Source organism: Megalops cyprinoides, chromosome 10 (genome assembly GCF_013368585.1).
Source record: "Megalops cyprinoides isolate fMegCyp1 chromosome 10, fMegCyp1.pri, whole genome shotgun sequence".
In the NCBI taxonomy this organism is placed as follows: Eukaryota; Metazoa; Chordata; class Actinopteri; order Elopiformes; family Megalopidae; genus Megalops; species Megalops cyprinoides.
In genome coordinates this window covers 10,702,331-10,725,391 of record NC_050592.1, presented here as the reverse complement: position 1 = coordinate 10,725,391, position 23,061 = coordinate 10,702,331, and the positions used below count along the sequence as shown (strand labels likewise).

General features: G+C 45.9%; 1 protein-coding gene across 2 annotated transcripts; it reads left to right on the top strand.

Moving 5' to 3' along the window:
* The first annotated feature begins 635 nt into the window (after positions 1-635).
* On the top strand, positions 636-20,432 carry LOC118784665 (sorting nexin-27-like). Of its 2 annotated transcripts, none has more exons than XM_036539023.1 (13): positions 636-1,045; positions 9,166-9,397; positions 9,644-9,836; positions 11,132-11,196; positions 11,470-11,574; positions 12,296-12,374; positions 12,938-13,101; positions 13,417-13,506; positions 13,636-13,785; positions 14,659-14,787; positions 14,932-14,991; positions 15,188-15,236; positions 16,667-20,432. In XM_036539023.1, the coding sequence occupies exons 1-13, from the start codon at positions 723-725 to the stop codon at positions 16,732-16,734; spliced, it is 1,707 nt and encodes a 568-aa protein (XP_036394916.1). In that variant the 5' UTR covers positions 636-722; the 3' UTR covers positions 16,735-20,432. The 2 variants fall into 2 exon arrangements, with proteins under 2 accessions (XP_036394916.1, XP_036394917.1); XM_036539024.1 differs by having other exon boundaries at positions 15,188-15,250.
* Positions 20,433-23,061: the final 2,629 nt, after the last annotated feature.

Here is a 23,061-nt window from a genome sequence, read left to right as displayed (position 1 = left end):
GTTAATTTCTTTGAAACTTCATCGTTTCCCCATTGGTTATTTTACGTTTATTTTTCAGACGTTAATGAATAAATATAAAATATAGACTATATTACTTCTGTTTAGTCATTATTTGTAAATCTGTCTTTGTCCCAACAGTCATTGTAGGTGATATTACCCCGACTTCTTTATTGCGACAGTAGTTCAAAATAACAATTCTACTTTCTTCCACATATTAGCATTGTAAGATGGAATTTACAGGAAAAAAATGTTGGATTTAGCTTCCGATATCAACATGCTGACATTATCGAAAATTAGCTAATTTCAAAAACCATGAGGGAATATTCCTGCTGAAATGACTACATCTTCCGTGATGCTTTGGGCTGTTGCTAGCTATCTCGGTATGTATGAGAAAAGGGATTGAGGCTGTCGTGCTGCGCAAAATTCTGTACAAATTTACTGGTCTAAATAGAATGTGGATCGCTTAAAAAAGTAGATATTTGACAGTATTTAAACTATTCAGATGATGTACAGGTTAGAGCGTTGCGCAGCATGACGCTCTTAAATCTGACCAATATGACGGAAGAGCTCGAGAGAGAAGAGAGACGGCGGGGGGTGGGCGCCTCGTGATGGGGGGGGGGCGGTGTCGAGCAGGGTCGGTTTTTCTCGTGTCCGTCTAGCGTACTAAGCCAATGTTGTGCTGAAGTGTGGGAGACGCGAGTGGAGAGGGGAATAATTAAAACATGGCGGACGTGGAAGGAGATGAGATCCGTTCGGCGGCCCCTCCGCTGCTCCACACGTCCTCGCGAAACGGCTCCGGCGTCGGTTCGGCGTCCGGTACCGGAGGCCAAACGGCAACCACGGTGACGTCAGGCCCTCGACTGGTTCGGATCGTCAAGTCAGATTCCGGTTATGGTTTCAACGTTCGGGGACAAGTTAGTGAAGGAGGGCAGCTACGAAGCATCAACGGAGAATTGTATGCCCCTCTTCAGCATGTCAGTGCCGTCTTACCGGGAGGGGCAGCGGACAGGGCTGGTATCTCGAAGGGAGACCGAATCCTAGAAGTGTAAGTTGGTTAGCTGGTCTAGCTAGCTATCTAACTTTTTTCCCCACTTGCCAGACCGATTAAGTTAGTCTAACTCGCTAGACGTTTTTTTCCAAGCGAACGTTAGCTGTCTACCGTTAGCTTGCTTGTCGGATGTCGACTCCCATCCCGTAAACTTCAGTGTTGAGTTATTCGCAGCCAGCCACATTATTAGCTGTCAGTCATTAAAAACTCAATTTGTTTGCTCAATCCCACGTAATGTTTTCAGCCTCGGTGGCTAACTAGCCATTGAATTAGCTGCAAGAGCCCATGCGAGCACGAGTTTGTGGCCAGTGACTAGCTAGTTAGCAACTGCAGGTCCCCTGGTTTGACGTGTTTTGTGAAGTGACTAGCTGGCTAACGTTACCCCATCCCTATCTTTTTTTTATTCAGCTAACTGGCTAACTGGTGGCGAAGGGACAGAAGGGTCCAGCTATATTTCCATTGATGATGTCATGAACAGATTTGACATTTCAGTAAGTTGGCTGCTAGCTTGCTAGCTAAGCTGGCTACACGAAGAATGGTCAGTCTGCTTTTTTGTCAAAATTAGTGAGCTAGCTAGTCGTTTCTAGGCTTGTTAAGACCAGTCTACCCTGCCGATTTAGCAAGCTAAAATTTAAAAAAAGCTTGTTGAGCTAGTTGACTAGCTAGCCACATAGATGTCTTTCACGCTAGCTGTCTCGCTAATTGCTCTGCAGTTGACCAGTAATATGTGACATTATTTAACTAGCCACACAACTACCAAATTAAATTTCTTACGGTCTTGCTAGGGTATCAAACAATTGAATCGTCGTTTGCTTGCAACATATGCCTGCATAATGCATCAGTTGGTTTGAAGCTAGCTTGAGGTTGACGGAAGGGGGAGCGCGTTTAAAATTCCAAACACACATCAACACAGGCACTCTAGCTAGCTGACTAACGTGAGTTAGTAAATTCACAAGCGTGCCCCGTGAAAACTCACATTTCCATCAAATGGTAAAATATCACTGTCATTAAATACGTGCTGCCAATCTGTTAGTACATTTTTGTTATTGCCATTTTCATTATTTCATTGCTAGCCTTATTGTATTTCTAACCTTAGCTTGCTAGGTTGGCAGCACCATAATGGATGCGTCTTGCCTTTTATTATCAGCTAGCTGACGTTAGCTCGCCACGCAGTCAAAATGCTGTAAAATGCATTTTTGCTGTTAACAAAGGTGAATATCAGCGTGGCTAGCCAGATATTGATATGACCTGCCTGTTGAAATAGTGGGTTATCGTGAGCGGCGATAGGATTAACCCAGCGGCATTGATATTTGTTAAATGGGTAGATAGGTAGATAGATTTAACCAAGCACTGTCCGGTTGATTTGGGAGTGGGTGTTTGCGTGTGTGTGTGTGGCATCAGTGATGTACAGATAGCAGCAAAAGAGCAGGTCCATTCTTATGAAAGACGCTCTGTGTGTGCGCTTGTGGTCATTGCGAATTCTAGTCACATACACAGAGCACACAAACTCGTTCACACACATGCGCACACAGTAACTGGCGGTCATCAAAATTATTGCTACGCGCACCCACAAGCAGTTATTTGTGATCAGACCTCAAGATAGCGATGCTGAGAATGAAGCTGATTGTTTAAATATTATATTTTTCATTTAATACTTTAATACTTAACAGAATACTGTATGCATTCACTGTCTCTCCTCTCTCTCGCTCTCTCTCTCTCTCTCTCCATATATATATATATATATATATATATATGTATGTGTGTGTGTGTGTGTACACACGCACATGGTGTATAATAGCGCAAGTCTTTGGTGTGGTCATTTCTGGACAGTAATGTTAATACAGCAGTGGGTGGAAAGGAAGTATGAAACACTGGTTCCCCGTGATCTCGGTTCCTTTTAAAATGCTGATGTCCCCTTCCGCTGATGTTTCCTTGAGCGGTCTGAAAATGCCGCGGACATGATCAGGAAATGATTAGGTTTTACTGATAGGAGCACTGCTGTCTTTGTGGAGGTGTTAAGCATTAGGAAAGTGCAGTGGTGATGGAATCTGTTGTCTGGTAAATTAGCTTCATTGTGTGTGTGTGTGTGTGTGTGTGTGTGTTGAGTTGGGGGCTAAGAGTGTCAGTACAGGGTAGGGATGTTCAGCATACTGCAGAGGTCCAGCAGCTTTATGATCCCAAAATCTCATGGTGTCAAGTCTTTTTTTTCTTCTTCTTGAAGGTTCCCTGAGAATCTTGTCACCACAGCTGCACCTGGATGTTCTAGATACAGCCCTTGAAGGCCAGACTGAGTCCGGCACACTTCTTCATATCATCAAATCAGAGGGCAGCAGGTGCTTTTTTTAGAGCAGCTGGCCAGTGTCAGGTGTAGGAGAGTGAACAGGACATCTCTTTTGAAACCAGTCTTAAAACATGCTGAAAGGGAAATGGACTAGTTTCTCTAAGTGTGCCACAGTATGCTGGGTAACATAAAGGCCTGTGAGCCATGCTCTATGGAGGGAGAGGACAGAATCCCCCAGCATACCAGCATGTGTGGTTATGGCATTGTTTAAAGTGTGCTGGAGTCTGAGGATGACCTCAGGTAGCTTAGGACCAGTCCTTTCTGTTCTGTTTGCTTAACTAACAGATCTCTGAATTGCAGTACAAGAGTGGAGTCTTGCATACAGGCCGCTGCACCTGAATATTCTTTTGCTTAGATACAACCTGTTTTCCAGCTGCTCTCCTTCGGCGTTGTTGTTAAGAAAGAGAGATGGGAAGAGAGCGCTCTTGTTTACCATCATTATTCTAATTAGCCCACATTAAATCCATTGCTGTGAAGTAGAGACTTTTAAAAAGAGCAGAAACAGAACTTGATTTGTGCGTTCACAATAACAGCAGTTGAACAAATGGTGTAAAGTGCCGTAAGAGAACTGAAAAAGAAACATAGGGTCAGACTGCAAGTTGTAAGAAAAATGACTGTAATAGTAATAATACCAAAAAATCAGTGTCTTTAGCCTGGTATTGTTTTCAACTTATGTTCCGAGGTCTTACACCAAAAAAAAAAAAAGACTGCCACTGACACAGAAGTCAAGGGAATAACAATTTATTGCACACAGAGAAATGTACACAGCTAGATTCTCAATGTATGATGTGACTCCCGTGCTACCCGAGTTTGAGCCTTTCAGACATGCACTGAAAGCCGGAACTTATCTAACTATTACCCGGAGGAGCTGTATGTGAGAACGCAAATGTCCAAATCAGTCGGACTGGACATGAGACGGACTTCACTCTGCCAGCTCCCTAGTACAAAGTCCGTCTAATGTCAGATTGAGTCCATGTGTGAATAGAGCAGGTCACGTTCCGGAGAATTCACGGCGAGTGAGTGGCCATGGTGTTGACGTTTCTATCTTCTATCATGCGACTGGCGCGAAGCCGGAAGAATACTCGTACTCTTTTCTGCGTGCCTGTATATTGCTTTCCACTCTTTTGTTGACATTGCGGATATCTCCAAATACATGCTATTTTGAGTCCAATGATCGTTAAAGAGAGAGTTAGCTATAGCTGTACTGCCAAAACTTGTCTCTTACAATGATTAGTAACGTTGGTTACTAGTTTATTATCTGGTTAGTAGCTAGCTAAGTTGTAGCTAAGTAATAGTGATAGGTATAGTGAGATAGGTGAACTGGTAACCTAACATTACATAGCGAACAACAAAAACTTACCTTCCTGTTATAATAAATGTATAATTAATAATAAATTACGTGTACCGGTAGCACCATTTGGATGGCTATGTGTGTGATTTTTTAATAGGCTACCCAAAAGTACATTAGCTATGTTCGCTTTCTCCTCCTCCGTGCCACATTATGTGTCCGTACCACCGAAAGGTAAGACATTGAAAATACTTCAACTTGCGAATACTTTTCGTGAACTCGTCAGTACTTTTCACTTGTGAGAATGCAAGTGGTGTCTAACTGGAAAATACCACAAGGAAATCTGGACGTTTCTAAACTCGCAATGATTTCACACGGCAATGTAGCATACTACAAATGTAATCATTAATGGTTGCATACTGGGTACTACAGTGAAAAATAGTATGCAGTGTATACAGTATATACTTGTGTAGTACGCAGTACACAGTATGCAGTAGGCAGTTTCGAATACAGCCACTGCGATTTCTGCAGCATACTTTTTGCGTCATGTCCTGCCTCCTGCATGCTCTACCCAGGCGCCACCCCTCGCCTAAACCAAACCGGAGTATTTCCAGTAGGTGAGAATGCGTCTGACACGGACAATCTCCTGTTGTGTGCTACATGTGTGAAAGGGAAACTCCGGACAATGTGCGGACCTGATTTTCCGGACATTTTCCGAAGTTCATATGTGAAAACGGCTTTGGACATTGCTCAGGCCAGGTGTTAGCAGGTGCCCTGTTTCTCTCTGTCCAGCTATCTATTATACCATCCTGGTTTATTCAAGTGCCAGTCATCTCAAGGTGGTTGATTCAGGACATCCAATCATTTAAACTTATTTAAAACCAAAACTAAATATTTCAGACCAGTCACTGGGATGTTTACATTGTAATCTAGCAGTAGGTAGTCCCCCCTGGTTGAAGGAGCAAAAGGTGTCTGATCACAGTATGGTGTTAATTGACTCAGCGGGACAATGGGGTCTCTTACGTAAGTTTATGTGTTGTAGGAAAGAGGTGAGAACACAGTGTGAGGGAATGAGAGTTGGTTTGTGACCAGTAGAATACTGTGGTTGACGAAGTCATTTAATCTTACAAAATCTTACAAAGTCATTTACCTTGAATTACTTTTGTAAATATCCTGTTGTATAAACAGATTATTTTTATGAAGCTTTGTAAGTTGTCCTGGATAAGGGCATTTGGCTTAGCAAATGAGTGCCACTACGCCTGCTAATAATAATACTGGTACTATTAATAGTACTTATGCTCCCCTTTCTCAGCCTTTGAATGTCTTATTTGGTGCCATGTTTCAAATGTTTCAAAGTCCTTGATGAGTTTGATTAGTCTAAAATCCTCCCAATACTCAAGAGTAATGAGAACTGTTTGCCAACAAAACACTGCACAGAAATATCAGCAGCAGAAATAGGGAATCGTCATCATTGTCTGTATACTGCTGCTGTATTGCAGCTAATTGCGAGAAATATAATCATAGTGTCCCTGAGATAGAGGTGTCCGCCGTTCTTCTCTGTACCAGGACAACAGTCACTATCTTCATTCAGTCAACAGTCATTATTTCCTCATAGGGTTTGTACAGGTCTGCTATCAGAACTAACCACCGAAATCACTCTGAATACAACCCCATGAACTGCGAAAGTTTCTACAGCTTCCTTACGATGAAGTCTGTATTAACGTTTGTGGCAGTGGGAGCTTTCTAAATATGCCATCGAGTTCCCAAAGTAAGTGGACATGCCTTTTCCCCCATAGGCCTTGGGTGTGTGGGGACACCTTGTCGTTCCACAGCAATTCTTGACTGTCCCCGCCCACGGACATGCAACTGTCACTCCGAGCAGCACCACTCTGGAGCCTGGCCTGCACTCTCTTTTCATAATCAATACACTCTCAAGTAACTGGAGACGGGCTCTCAGTTTCTCAACCCACACTTATAGTAAGACTGCCTACACGCACACACACATTCTGAGACACGCACACACATTCTGAGACACGCACACACACAGCCATGAGCGGAGAATGCGTCTCGTCCAAACAGCGCTGTGGAGGACGCACTGAGAGAAGAACAGAAACTTTATGTTTGTCGTGTCACGTACGCCGTCGGGCATTGTCTACTGATGTATCGAAGTGATAGCCCAGGCAGAGTTTTGGAAAGATGTGTAGCGTGAGATGGACGTTGTAAATATTTGGCGGCACTTCCTCTCGTTCCAGCAGAGTTTGTCTGAAGCGTAGACTAAAATGTAAATCTGGAGAAGGAACAAATGCTGTCGATGACAGGGACAGACAGAGAGAAGGGGAGAAATGCAGAATTCCACCATGATACAGACATAACCTCAGTTCTAACACTTTGTCTTGTGGCAGACATAATGCAGGACTCTGCACATTTACCTCGCCAGTGAGTGGCACCTTGTAAAACATTAACCGGCTTTGTTGGTTATGGTAGGAGGATGTGAAGACATTTTGCCGTTTCAGCTTTTCACCATTTGTAACACAGTGTCACTGGCTGGAATGTGTAGCTCTGGATGATCACTGCTGAGCAGTCATTTTCTGAGCTTTTCAGTCTTTATAGTACTTTTGTTCTGTTGTACTGAATATCTCTGTGTCTGCCCTTTGTGAAATATTTTACTCTGAATTGCGTATAATGTCCTGTTCCTGCTGAACTTTGTACTTCATTTGTACAAAAAATGTTATAGTGGCAATGGGTGAGGGGAGGATGTCCAGATCCCATTGCTCATCAAAGTCAGCAGTTCACCCTTAACCTAGTCAGTTCTACTTTCATTGTGTTAATGACTCATACTAGCTTTTCTAATTATGCACAGCAGGTTTTTTGCTGATGAGCAGCATTGCTCATATGAATTCTCCGCTGCTTTTTTTGGCCAGGTCATTTTCAGAGTAGTTGAGAGAGAGCTTCACAGTGTCCCAGTTGGGTCACACGCTCGCAACCACTCTTCCACACAGCTGCCGCACATTGCATCATTAAGCATTGTCCTTGGATGGCAGTGCTTCACTGCTTAGAGAGGAGCCGCCGTATGACCACTGTCGTATTGTAATAAAGCCGCCAGTGAGGTCCTTCCACCCTGCATTGCACCGGGCTTGTTTTACTCCTTGCTTCTCTGTCTCTCGCTCTCGCTATGTTGAAAGTTATTGGCAATGCCTCAGGGATGCACTTACTTGACCTTGCACCCTATCCTTTCTTGCTCGGCCTCTTTCTCTGCCTCTGTCATCTTCTCTCATCTTGATTTGTTGTGTATGTGAAGGGTCTTGTGCTAAAAAGGTTGAGCATTCAGGAGAAATGAGGTGTTGTGGTGCAGATTTCAGTGAAAACTGAAGGTGTCCTTTCAACGAAGGGCCACTGAGTCTTACTCCTTTCTCTGATGTTTTGATCTCTCAGCCCTTTTGGCACTCTTGCCCATTCACTTCTGTTTGGGAGCATTTAAGTGTTTGAATAATGGAGGAATTAAAAGCTGAGGCAGATATCACCTTTTCCCCTCTCCCTGTGAGACCATCATATCTGGGGGTAAAGGCCACTGATTCACATTTTGACCACCTGTAGCAGAATGTGTATCAGCAAAGCCGTATGTCCAGTTCTGCCATCCCCATTCAGAAGCAGGTTTTGTTTGCTTTTATTTGCTACTATCTTTTGAAATAGTACTAGTTAATTTTAGCCCATTATTGCTTGCCATTTCATTTCATAGTAAATAACTGTAGTGGTGTTGTATCCAGTTATTTACGTGCAAACTTGAGTGAATTAATCTGAACAGAGGAGAAGTTTCAAATATGATGTTTACGTAGCTGTTCCATTGTAATGCAGTATTACAGAATGTTCTGTTTTATTTCTGACTGGTCTCATTTGGAATACTGCCTTATTTAGGATATTTTATTTACAATACGCTGTTGATATGTTCTTGTTTGTGTTTGTTTTTGTTGCCCCTCCAATTTTGGACTAATTGTGTCATATTGGTTACATTGGGCCTCTGCTGCTATGGCCTTGATTCAGGTACTCTTCCGGTATCTGCTCTGGTTCTAATAGTTCCAGAGAATGTGAGTGGTTAAATAGGAGCTCTGTGGGCAGCCGCATATCAATGATGATAACATAACCTCTGTTGGGAATGAGTCATGGGGCGTCAGTGAGGCCATGCAAATGTAAGCATTTTGGCTGCACCACTCTGTGGGAGAATGCCATTTTAGACAGAGTCAGTGGTACAAGCAGCTTACAGGTGCTTCTACCCACCCTTTGAAAGATGCAGTACAGTGCTGTGTTAGGCTACATTACATTATTCATCTGCAGAGCAGACACAACGGTCTATATTACACCTCTTATGTGTTATGTAACCCATTCATACAGTGCAACCTCGGACAAGGTTCAATGTACATATTACATATATCTACACTGCAGACCTGTGTGTGTGTGCACGCTGGTGTCTGACTTTCACGCTCTCGTCCTCAGGAATGGGGTAAACGTTGAGGGGGCCACGCACAAGCAGGTGGTGGATCTGATCCGGGCAGGGGAGCGGGAGCTGGTTTTGGCGGTGCTGTCTGTACCGCAGCCCGAAGCTGACAGCCTGGACCCGGGGGACGATGGAAGCGCCCAGTCCTGCTACGACTACAGCGACAAGCAGGCCGTGCCCATCTCCGTTCCCACGTACAAACACGTGGAGCAGAACGCGGAGAAGTTCGTGGTGAGCGCTCCCAGCAGTTTCCTTTCTAGTTCAGCGCTGACATTTTGGCTCGCCGCATTCTTTGGAATTCCAAGATGGATCACATGGATACTGAGGATACATGAATTTTCAGCAAAATCTTAGATTTGAATTTGGTCTTCCGCAAGCTTAATGTTTTAGAGTTACAAGCTTTATCTCTGCCTTACTCTCTGTGACTGCCGGGTACGAGCAGTTGGGGATGTCAGCACCGTCTCCCTGTCTGTGCAGGTCTATAACGTGTACATGGCAGGAAGGCAGCTGTGCTCCAAACGCTACCGGGAGTTTGCCATCCTGCACCAGAACCTGAAGAGAGAGTTCGCCAACTTCACCTTCCCTAAACTCCCCGGGAAGTGGCCCTTCTCGCTGTCGGAGCAGCAGCTGGATGCACGCCGCAGGGGTCTGGAGGAGTACTTGGAAAAAGGTGAATGACTGATACAGGGTGGGGTGGTACACAGTCTCAGAGAGGGAGGTCATACAGATACACACCTGCAGAGAGGGGGAGGTACAGGTACACACCCTCAGAGAGGGAGATACAGATACACACCTGCAGAGAGGGGGAGGTACAGGTACACACCCTCAGAGAGGGAGATACAGATACACACCTGCAGAGAGGGAGAAGATGCAGGTACACACCCTCAGAGAGGGAGATACAGATGCACACCTGCCGAGAGGGAGGAGGTACAGGTACACACCCTCAGACAGGGAGATACAGATACACACCTGCAGAGAGGGGGAGGTACAGGTACACACCCTCAGAGAGGGAGATACAGATACACACCTGCAGAGAGGGAGAAGATGCAGGTACACACCCTCAGAGAGGGAGATACAGATACACACCTACAGAGAGGGAGAAGATGCAGGTACACACCCTAAGAGAGGGAGATACAGATGCACACCTGCCGAGAGGGAGAAGATGCAAGTATACACCCTCAGACAGGGAGATACAGATACACACCTTCAGAGAGGGAGAGGTACAGGTACACACCCTCAGAGAGGGAGATACAGATACACACCTGCAGAGAGGGGGAGGTACAGGTACACACCCTCAGAGAGGGAGATACAGATACACACCTGCAGAGAGGGGGAGGTACAGGTACACACCCTCAGAGAGGGAGATACAGATACACACCTGCAGAGAGGGAGAAGATGCAGGTATACACCCTCAGAGAGGGAGATACAGATACACACTTGCAGAGAGGGAGGAGGTACAGGTACACACCCTCAGAGAGGGAGATACAGATACACACCTGCAGAGAGGGGGAGGTACAGGTACACACCCTCAGAGAGGGAGATACAGATACACACCTGCAGAGAGGGAGAAGATGCAGGTACACACCCTCAGAGAGGGAGATACAGATACACACCTGCAGAGAGGGAGAAGATGCAGGTACACACCCTCAGAGAGGGAGATACAGATACACACCTGCAGAGAGGGGGAGGTACAGGTACACACCCTCAGAGAGGGAGATACAGATACACACCTACAGAAGGAGGAGAGACAGGTGCACTCCTGCAGAGAGGGGGAGGTACAGGTACACACCTGCAGTAGCTCATAAGCAGTAGAAGCATGCTGATGAGAGAAGGGAGATACGGGGAACTGGCTCTGCCATAGATCAGCAGTTGGCAATCGTGGAATTATGTAATTATACTTTGGGGAATCATTTGGAGAACAATAATCAATATCGCCTTTCATTACCCCTTTATCTCTTTCGGCAGTCTGTTCAGTAAGGGTAATCGGAGAGAGCGACATCATGCAGGAGTTCCTCTCCGAATCCGACGAGGTGCGTCTGCTGCTGTATGCGTATAGCACAGTATGTCTTTGCGTGTCTTGGGCTTGTGTCTCTCATTGGCTTACTCGGGGGGGGTGTATGTGGCTTGTGCGTTTCTCTCTGCGTGTGTCTCTCCCCATCATGCACCCTGTTTACGTCTCTCGACGTCCCCATCCACCTCTGCCTTCCTGGCTGTCTAGCCGCTGCATGAGTGTGTTTTTTGTGGCTGCCCACACATCCGTTTTCGCCAGTGAGTCACGCCGCTCTCTCCCCCCCCCCCCTCAGAACTATAATGGCGTGTCAGATGTGGAGCTGCGGGTAGCCCTGCCCGACAAGACCACCGTCGCCATCAGGGTCCGCAAGAACTGCACCACCGACCAAGTCTACCAGGTACTCCAGCAGTCTCCCGCTGCCATGCGAAAAGAAGAGAGGGGTGTGGGACTGAGGATAATGGCGTCAGGGGTGTGAAGCGGTAGCGCTCTGCAGACAGTAACCGGTGGATTATTGGGATGTTTTGCTATTGCTCTTATCTAGATTGACTTAAATAATGTACAGATCACACACTACTTCTTGTTGAATTGTTGCTAGAGCAATTCAGGTAGGATAGCGTACACAAACAGTATTCTCTGCAAGACTGGAACCCACAACCTGGTGATGCAGCACCCTAAACCGCTGCACAGAGAAATGGGGTGTCCTTTCGCCGAAACAATCTTCAGTACTGTTTGGATTGTTTTTGCTGGTGTTGATGACATAAAATTAATGAAATCCTGTTTTTTTTTGTTTTGTTTTTTTTTTACTTCAGCTTATGGCAATTTGGTTCATAATTGCTTTTAGTTTTTGTAATGGACCTCTCACTTAGCGTTTTTATGAATTGCGCTTTGGGCTTTGTTCCTCACGTACTCGCATTCTGAAGCCTTTGTCCCCCCCCCCCCCCCCACCAGTGTGCCATCACTAGACAATGCAGGGCATGTGGGGAATAGTACCGTTTGTTTGTTTCATTAATAGGCGGTGTCTGCGGCCACAGTGCAGTTCTGTTGCTCTCGGGTTCGTAGTGTACGTGTTGTGAACAGGCTGTAACCTTTCCCCCCCGTCCTCTGTGTGACTCTCTCAGGCTGTGGTAATGAAGGTGGGGATGGACAGCATCACAGCCAGTTACTTTGCCCTGTTTGAAGTCATCAACCACTCCTTTGGTAAGTGCTTTGTTTGTGTACAAGAGAGGATTCCTTGTTTTTTTTTTTGGTACACATTTTCCATTTATTAACTCTAGCATTGACCTTAATTGTCTGAATGTATTGGCCGCTGTCCAGTGGTGACAGAAAGACCGGATGTAAACTCGGTGTCTCTCAGTGCTCTAGGGCTCCCACCCTTCACACTGTGTTGGACGTGTATTTGTATTTTGATTCTGTGCTCTACGGACTGTTGTATAGTAGTGCACTTGGCCTCTGTCAGATTGCACAAGTTAACTTATGGTAGGGTTTGAATAGTGTTAAGCTCACACTCACTGGTCTGGGAGTGTTGTTAGCCTGATCTGACACTGTTGCTCATTTAAATTTGAACGGATACACTTATGTTCTGTTGAGATGGAAGTCGCTCTGGATAAGAATGTCTGCTAAATGCATGTAATGTAATTAGAGCTCTGGAGTCCAGAGCTCTGCCTGCTGTCCTACGCTGTTGTCAGTCTGACTCTAAACCAGGCTTAGTGTTTGACTGTACAGTCAAGAGTGCACCACCACCTCTGTGCCCCGTGTCTCAGTGCGAAAGCTGGCCCCCAACGAGTTCCCCCACAAGCTGTACGTGCAGAACTACACCTCGGCTGTCCCGGGCACCTGCCTTTGCCTGCGCAAGTGGCTCTTCACCACCGAGGAGGAGATCCTGCTCAACGACAACGAGCTGGCCATCAATTACTGCTTCCACCAGGTCCGTCTGTCAGGTTCCTCGGTCCATCCCTATGTCTCCATCTCCGTCTGTCTCTCTTTCACTGTCTCTCACTCTCGTTTCACCACGGGTGTCGAGATCCTTGTTCCGCAGCTGGGCTGTCAACCACTGCTTCCACCATGCCCGTCTCTGCGTCTCTGTGTTTCTCTCTCCCTTTTATTTCACTGCTCCACACCCGTCTTTCTCTCTGCCGCTCCTCACCGCCACTGTGTCCCTCTCCGCTTCCTCATCCTTTGCCTGCCCGAGAGGCTACCCGAGGGCTGGGGCACCCCTCACTCTCTGCTCTGTCCCACCAAGGCGCTGGATGACGTGAAGAAGGGATTCATCAAGGCTGACGAGAAGTCCTATCAGCTGCAGAAACTGGCTGAGCAGCGCAAAATGGCCATGGTAAGTGTCCCCTGTGACTGCGCATGCCATTGTCTCCCCGTTTTGAATCCGCACCAGAGGCGGTTCTGTAACACGGCCCTCTCTGTCTCTCTCTCTCTCTCTCTCTCTCTCTCTCCTTCTCTGTCCCAGTATCTGAGCATGCTGCGCACCTGTGAGGGTTATAACGAGATCATCTTCCCCCACTGCTCCTGCGACTCGCGGCGCAAAGGACATGTGATCACAGCCATTAGCATCCGTCACTTCAAACTGCACGCCTGCACGGAGGAGGGCACGCTGGAGGTGAGGGGGGTGGGGGGGGTGGGGGGTTGGAGGCTGGAGGCTGGAGCTGGAGGTGGGGGGAGGATGCAGGCCGGAGCTGGAGGTGAGGGAGAGGGGGAGGATGCAGGCCGGAGCTGGAGGTGAGGGAGAGGGGGAGGATGCAGGCGGGAGCTGGAGGTGAGGGAGAGGATGGAGGCCAGAGCTGGGGGTGAGGGAGAAGGGGAGGATGCAGGTGGGAGCTGGAGGTGAGGGAGAGGATGCAGGCCAGAGCTGGGGGTGAGGGAGAGGGGGAGGATGCAGGCGGGAGCTGGAGGTGAGGGAGAGGATGCAGGCCAGAGCTGGGGGTGAGGGAGAGGGGGAGGATGCAGGCCGGAGCTGGAGGTGAGGGAGAGGGGGAGGATGCAGGCGGGAGCTGGAGGTGAGGGAGAGGGGGAGGATGCAGGCCGGAGCTGGAGGTGAGGGAGAGGGGGAGGATGCAGGCGGGAGCTGGAGGTGAGGGAGAGGGGGAGGATGCAGGCGGGAGCTGGAGGTGAGGGAGAGGATGCAGGCCAGAGCTGGAGGTGAGGGAGAAGGGGAGGATGCAGGCGGGAGCTGGAGGTGAGGGAGAGGATGCAGGCCAGAGCTGGGGGTGAGGGAGAAGGGGAGGATGCAGGCCGGAGCTGGAGGTGACTGGATGAAAGGCAGAGATAAAAGTGAGACAAATGAAGCAAATCTGACCCTGGTGTAAAACTGCATGCTTGGAAGGAGGGCAGCAGGAAGGTGGGTGAGAGCAGAAAGCCGCAGCTGCTCCAGATGGCACAGATTGCCTTGGTTTTGAGGGGCTTGCTCATACTGCCCCAAGGCAAATGAGTGGTGAGGGAAGATCCATAAATATGTGCGTCTCGTCACATATAGAACCAGGTGATTGCCTTTGAGTGGGGAGAGATGCAGCGTTGGGATACAGACGAGGAAGGGATGGCTTTCTGCTTTGAGTATGCCAGAGGGGAGAAGAAGCCTCGCTGGGTGAAAATCTTCACACCATACGTGAGTTCAGGACAATGCAAAGGCGGGACAGGAGGGAGAGGGGTCTTTATACTTGCTGTGTATCCTGTATCAGACTAAGGACATCTTGCTGTGTTTGTGTCTGTGTCTATGCATGGGAAACATCATTCCCCCCCCCCCCGGCAGTTCAACTACATGCACGAATGTTTCGAGCGGGTCTTCTGCGAACTCAAGTGGAGGAAAGAGGTGAGATGGCCTACTGTACAGGAAATTATCCCATTTAAAACCTAATTTGTACTTTCAGAAGTGCATCCGTAGAAAATGTCAGGCTTTAAACTGAAAGTAGCACATAAAGGATCAGTGTTGCTTTTTTTGAATTGACCTATTTTTTTTTCTTGTTTTCCTCTTTCCCTTCTGGTCCTCTCGTTCCCCTGTCTGTCAGGTTGAAGAGGAGGCCACGGACAAGGACAATAAAAACTGCAGTAAAGATGGTATGTGTAGTAAGGTAAGGCTTTGCCAGCCTCAGTGACAGACACAAACATGGCGCCCCTTGCAGGTGGGAGTCTGTCACTGCAGTTTGGGTCAGACCCTTCCTCTGTGTTGGCGCATGTGCACACTCCTGTTCTGTCTCTTACAGTGCACTGTGTCGGTGTATGACCTTGTTGTGCACGGGTGCCACATGTTGTGTTGTGTTACTGTAAAGTGTGTGAACAGGGTTTTACAGCAAAGGCACCAGCACAGGGTACGTAGGAGAATGTGGCTTCTGTGGTCCGAGGATTGCAGACCGTTATTATGAAAGCGGCTTCAGAAAAACAGAGGAACCTTATAGAAGTCTCTGCCATCAGCCTTGACACAGAGTTGGAATGGGTGGAGGGGAAAGGAGAGTGGCAGAGAGAGACAGCAGGCAGGCTCTGGATGGAGGAGAGGTGAGGGGAGAGGCTGGGTTTCTGATTGTGTGGCACGGCCGTTAGAATGCCTCCATGTTAGCCCAGCTGCGTGTAGGAACTTCCAGGAGCATTTCCTTGGTCCCGTTGTGCCGGGTATATTTGCAGACAGCCAGAGGCAGACTGCTTGTTCGCTCGGCTTCTGCAGCTGAATTTTAATGAGACTGCAGTGGCTGGCCAAACCTGAAATAGATCAAAATGCCTCAGTGCTGTTGCGGCGGTGTGCTGGAGAGAGGTGTGCTGGTGCTTTTGTGAGCGGCGTGAAAGGGAGAACGCTTTGCTTTGTGCGGAGCATTGTTGGATTGAGAGAGTGCTTGTGTCGCAGCCCCTGTGTGTGCGGGCAGCGGCAGTGTGCGGTATGCTGTTGTGTGTGTGTGTGTGTGGTGTGAGCGCACGTCATTTGGTGTGCTGCGTGAGCGTGCAGCGTGTCGTCGTGTGTATAACTGAGCGCATATGCGGTGTGCGGCGTGAGCGTGCAGCGTGTCGTCATGTGTATAACTGAGCGCACATGCGGTGTGCGGTGTGAGCATGCAGCGTGTCGTCATGTGTATAACTGAGCGCACATGCGGTGTGCTGCGTGAGCGTGCAGCGTGTCGTCGTGTGTATAACTGAGCGCATATGCGGTGTGCGGCGTGAGCGTGCAGCGTGTCGTCATGTGTATAACTGAGCGCACATGCGGTGTGCGGCGTGAGCATGCAGCGTGTCGTCATGTGTATAACTGAGCGCACATGCGGTGTGCTGCGTGAGCGTGCAGCGTGTCGTCGTGTGTATAACTGAGCGCATATGCGGTGTGCGGCGTGAGCGTGCAGCGTGTCGTCGTGTGTATAACTGAGCGCACATGCGGTGTGCGGTGTGAGCATGCAGCGTGTAGACATGTGTTTAGTGTGCGGTCATTGACTGCTTACGGAATGTGAACTGAGATGATGAGTGCGTAGTTCCTTTAGGTGGCAGTGTTCTGAGCCCTGTCTCTGTTTCAGAATATCTTCCAGCTGTTGAGACACAGAAGGGATGGCGGCACCTAGGGGGTGAGATTGTCACCTCCTAAAACTCCACGACAACGCCTCACTGGGCGCAGGACACCACAACCAGAAACTATCCATACACAAGACAGCGACAAACAGCAGACATCAAACTGAAAGAGATCCGCAAAAAAAAAAAAAAAACAAAACCACACACTCACACACAAAACGGCAAACAAGGATCATTTCAATCTTAAGAACCCAGAGGTGTCAATCTTAAGAAGAACCACAAAGAAGGAAGTAAATGTTGTGTAATGGTATAAAATGCAAACATGATAATTAATCAGTTAGAATCCTCCGTACATCACATCACTTCATGGGGTGGGACTCTGACAGTTTTGACGCGACTAGTTGAGGGGTCACTGCTGTGCGATTGATTGGTCGAGGAAATGGACGTCTGCGACACAAATGGACAGCAAGAGCCGGGGGCGGGGGGGAATCGGCCAATCGGCAGCGTGGAAGGACATCTGCAGCACGAGTGGCCGGCAAGGCTGCTCTGTGATGTGATTGGTCTGGACCAATACTTAGATGTGCCTCATGTTCTGAACTTGAAGGAGAGAGACAAGGAGAACGAGGAGGTGAAACACAGGGGCAGGAAAAGAGATCGCCGCTGGATACTTGGTATGGAAGTATTGGGGGAGCAAAGGAGCCAGTGAGTTGGAGAGAGAGATTTTCACAGATGCTGGACAAGAAAAGACTTACATTTCAGAAAAGGTGAAAGAATGGTTCCAAGAGACCTGCTGCACTGTGCTGGAAAATGAAGAATGGCAGAAACCTGTATACGAATGGAGATGCAGCTTCTTGGGGGAAGATCCATTAATTGCTGAACTATAGAGGAAAAAAATTAAAATTAATTTCATTGTGAAACTAACATGGAAAAACATTCAGGACTTGAGAGAGGGAGAGAGATGCATTTTATTTGGTGAGATCTTCATTTCAGAACTAAAAATCTACAAACAAAAACATGATGACATGGCACTGGTCTGTAGAATAATAACAATACTAAAAGCAAGGACAAATAAAGACAAGGTATTTGAAGAGACCAGGAGAGAGAAAAATTCCTGTGCAGTCAATAATCACCCATATAGAATACAGGGTAGCATTTATATACTTTGCTTAATTTTGCTAAACAACATGCTAAAACAATCTTTTGATACGCTTGGCTAATTTTTTTCCAAAACTTTCAACACAAAACCCAAATCCCTCACTCTATTAGGAAAAAACTCTAATATTTGTGGTGCTGAACCCTGCTCTAAAACACTAATTATGTTTTTGCAGTTTACCAATTCCTGTAAAAGAAAAGTGTATGTATATTCAAGGAGGCAGTATTGCGAATGACCGGTTGCACACGTTTGCATAAATGCCAAAAAACAATTCCAGATGCGGTACATTTGAAGTGTTCTGAGAGGATAACTGGATAAATTTTGACAGAGCTTGTGGTCTTATGTGCAATTATGTAAAATGTATTGCTTTGCAGAATAGGGTTTTCGAACAAAGTGTTGACGTGAAATTGAGGTATGAGGGGGGAAAAAAAAAAAAAATCAACCGACAGATTCAAGATTTGTCTTTTTGCAATTAAATGACACTAAGTGGATCAGCGACGCTTCCTCTAGCTCCCAGTAGAGGGCCCCATACCACAGCTCAACGTAGTATTTAAGACGCTATGAAAGAGCGGTCTTGGCTTGATTGCTGTCACTCCTGTGGATTTTGGATTTGACTGGCAGAGTGCTTTGCTGCAGTGTGGCTGCCTCTCAGCTCTGCATGACAGTTTCTGACGGCTGGGCTGGGCGTGTGCGAGCGTCTGAGCGTGCACCTGCGTTTTGGTCCGGTCTGCATGACCAGACTGCAGCAGTGAGGTTCCTGCATCATTGCGCAAATGAGGGCGGCAGTTGGCCGCTGCGCGGGACGTGCCGTCCTGCGGGTTTAATGACAGTAGGAACGTGCTGAGATGGGCTGGCGGGAGATAATTCGGCGCATTCAGAGAGGTGCGAGTCTGATCCAGATGACGTTTTTCACGTCCGTTTCATAAACTTGAACAGGTTTTCTGTCTCTCTCATTCTCTGCTCTCTTTCCTGTTGAAAACAAATGCCCCCATTATCCAATATGTCGCACTTGAAAATTGTATATAGGAGAGACAAGGGTAAACTAACAGACGTAACACCACTCAGACACCTTATATTTCTGGTTCTGTCATTTCGGTGGATTTAATATTCCAGTCCAAGGCACCTTTGCCAGGTTGCCATGCAACAAAGGGGTACACACACCAGTACGTGCCAGTCATTAGACCTTCTGCACAGCTCTGGTCATATGTACAGTGTCTGGTTGTGTCTCTTCAGTACTGTGCACTGCTCCAGCTTAGGGGCCTAAGGCATTCTGCTTCAAGTTTGGACTAAGAAAAAGCATGTCTTCTCTAGGTCAGTCAGTCTAGCTGCATCCCAGGTAACAAGACTTGATTAATCCTACACACATGCTTGTCGACACCGCTTTCTTTGCCTGTTGGTACCCCCTACTCCTGATGAAAGCAAGCTCCGTTTCTTCTCCAGATTCACTGGTTTTGATGGGCTGTAGTCTCCATCTCCTGGGGTCGTGTGTAGAATACAGTGTGTCGCTGTAGAATTCATCACATGTTTCATTGCCATAGCAACTGGAGCTGTCAGGTAGAGAATGCTGCAGTGTTAGTGTTCAGATGTCATTGTTTTTGTGAGCGTCTGAGTAGATGGGCAGATGTTCATAAATATGTGTATTTGAACTGTGTTTCCCAGTCTTGGTCCTGAAGACCCGCTGCGTGGTCTGGCTTTCATCCCAGCTGAGCTCAGTTAATTAGGTCTGATTTAGCTGTTAGTACTGATCTGGATTTGACATATCTTGTCTTGGTCTGCCACAGGTCTCTGGTGGAAAACATGCAGAAATGTGTTTGTGCCTGTGAAAAATAATTCTGATCATTTTTATTCTTCTGTGTCCCCTGCAATAAAATAATGCGTATTATTAAATTTAGATTAAGGGGTTTTTAGTTAACCCTTTGTGGCACAAAACAGACAGCTGCAGCATCGGCTTGATCTGATGATGTATTTTACTACAGATTCAAGGGGCAAATCAACAGGAGCTTGTGTGTTTGCTTTTTTTATTAGCACAAATCCATTTCCAACAACAGATTTGTTTCTCAAAGAAAATCATGTCAAGAAAATGAAAAAGAAAGTGTTAAATCCTGATCGGTACCATCCATCCTTACTAACAAAGTGCGTTTTAATAAAAACTAGCATACACCAGGCCTGGGCGGTACTGTACATTACTAGAATATATTACAAAACACAGCCTATATTTCTTTGTGCAGCGCTGTCAAAATTGCACCTCCCTTTTGACAATTGATTGCAGCTGTTTGAGCTAATGCTGTATTGTTTTATAAAACTGTACCTTTGAAATAACCGTATCTTCAAGAATGCTCCAGCCTCATGCAATCTGTCACAATTCCTGTTTTTTTTTTTCCTCAAAGGTGACATTGAAAGGTATTGAAAATCAAGTGCTGTTCCATGAATGTTAACACTGAGCGAAATCAAACGCCAAACCAAGAGGGCTTTCATTCAAATGCAGTTTATGTAAGAGCCCTGAAATGCGTATCTGTGTCTGCTGCCGGTTTGATCAGATACTTGTATGTCATTGCCCTTACATTTGGAAGTGCATTGTCTTTCTCTCCATCAGTCTCTTTTGTGCTCTGTCTCTGACTGAAATCACCAACTCTTTTAATTTATTTCAGTAAGGTATAAAAAGTAGAAAATCTTATTGTACAGTATTTTCACCAGTTTGTTGGTTTTTGGGAAAACTTTTAAAAGATAAAAGGAAAAAAAAGCAAAAGAACATGGAACAAAGGAAGACAAAAAACAATGTTTCTTTTTGGTTAAACTACTCGATAATAAAACCAATAATTAGAAAAATAAAAGAAACAACAAAAAAGGAAAAAAAATGTGTGAAGTCTAGCTAACCACTGGGGAAAAAGCTGAAAAAAATTTAAAAAGAAATGTTTGGTAATGTCACTTAGTGTAATAAATTGTAACATATTCTTTTAAATAAATTGATTTATTGATGCAAGACATATCTCTGTGTCTTTCCTAAATTAACATTGGTCTGTGACTCTCCTAAATTAACACTCGTGTATGTCTCTCCTCTGAATTAAGTGGTGTGTCTCTCCTAAATTGTTAACATGGGTTAGAATCTCCCCTGCTAAATTGTTAACATTGGTCTGTGTCTCCCTTTAAATTGTTTACCATTCTAATTGTTTTTAATGCACCTGTGTTCCCTCCTCTTCAGTTCTATCATACATCGTCATTTGTGCATACAAATTCCACACTGACTTTACCACAGGCATCAGTGTATATGCATACACATGCTTTACCCCAAATGACTGAAATATCCCGCGTATAGGGGTGGTGGGATATAACCAGCACTTCATTTGTTGGAAGGTAAACACTTCACTTTCTCAATCTACTTTAGTCCGTGGGAGGTTTTTCCATTCGAACAGACCTTGGTACAGGTTCAAACCACAGCTCAATGAGAGTGACTGAATTATAGATGTGCTTTACACCAAATTAATCATTGCACAGCATGAGCCTAATGACACAGCCTCAACTAGAGCAGGGTTATCAATCAGTCTCAAGTCTGCTTTCACTTATTCATTTTTTTAATCTGCAGGGCAATCATCTTGGGTGATTAAAAGTTATTGATTGTGGTGTGTCTGGAATATTGTTGTATAAGTGTGAACCTGTTCAGGAAATGGATAATTATGGGGGTATTTAGTATTTAGGGAATAAGACAGAGGGAGAGATCACAGTTGTGTCATTTTTGAGCTGTTGTTAATTCAACATACAAGTGACTCCCACATGGTTGTGTTGCATTCCACCTTGGATTTTAAAAACTGATTTATTCAAAGCCTTAGAAGAATGGGACATGAAATGACCTATAATACCACAGAATCTCTCAATTATTTGCCTATTCAGAATAAAACACATTCCAGCTCTTGAGGACCAGACCCTTCTTGCTATGGTGAGTGTACAGGTGTACATGGCATTATTGATGGTGCAAAAGTGTACCTATGGGAGGAAAAAACATTTTGTACTTAATAATTCAAGGACGTTTGTTCTGTCATCATACAGTGTCATACAAACTAATCTAAGTTTATGCCACGTAATGACATCAGTGACATTACGTGGCATATTATTACATTATGTAATGACATATATTAGTTGCCTGACTTGACAGTGGTGGTTCTTACGAATAGTTATGTCGGTCTTATGCAGGAAACGTCACAGAAAGCATTACTGCATATAAATAGTGTTAGCTGTAGTAAGATGCTGCTCATCCCTGGGTCTTTAAATTTGAGCTTGCCTCCCCATCAATGCATGCTTAAGCAGCTGGAAGTGCCAAGTGTGAGGTGTTTCTGGATGAACAGGTTTTAATTCCCCATCTTGAGTAATATCTGTTGGGCTGCAATTTGTCATTTTTTTCTTGCTCCCTCTGTCCCCTCTCTCTCTCTGCCTGAGAGAACACAGTAAAACTGAGTGCGGCAGGAGAGCCAGCACAGCACAATTCATATCTTCTGGGAGGACTTGTCTCACAGGTACTGACACCCTTGCGTCAAGCGTGCAATGACTCACACTGACTGACAAACTCATTCTAAGATTGGCTTCAACACTGACTGACAGGTGTACATACAAATTGGCTTTTTAACAAATACTTCAATAGGCCATCATAGTCATACCTTTTTATATGTCTTAAACACTGTCTGCCTCATGACCTAAAGCTGATGAAAATGCAGGTTTCACACAGGAAGACTGACAGTGAACCTGAATTTGTACTTGATTTGAGGGCAGACTAATACAGTTATTGGCTGATAGTAAACTGCCTTACTTTTAGTATGCGGTGGCAGTGTAGCATAGCGGTTAAGGAGTAGGGCTCATAACTGACAGGTTACTGGCTTGATTCCCAGCTGGGGCACTGATGCTGTACCTTTGAGCAAGGTACTTAACCCACAATTGCCTTAGTAAATATCCAGCTGCATAAATGGATAACATTGTAAAAAACTGTAACCGATGTAAGTCGCTCTGGATAAGAGCACCTGTTAAATGCCAATAACGTAATGTAATGCTGGTTAAAGTATATCCTCCCCATCGAGGGTGAATCAGAAAGAGTGACCTCCTTTTCCTCCATTAATGAGTCAATCAATTAAATCTCACTTACAGTACTTACTCAGCACTTTTCCTTCTTTGCTCATAGTCATGTTTTATTGCTCATTTAAGCCAAACCTTGCAGTAAAAGAAATGAGGGCCACAAGGTCTTAGAAAATAGTGTTTTATTTTTGGGGG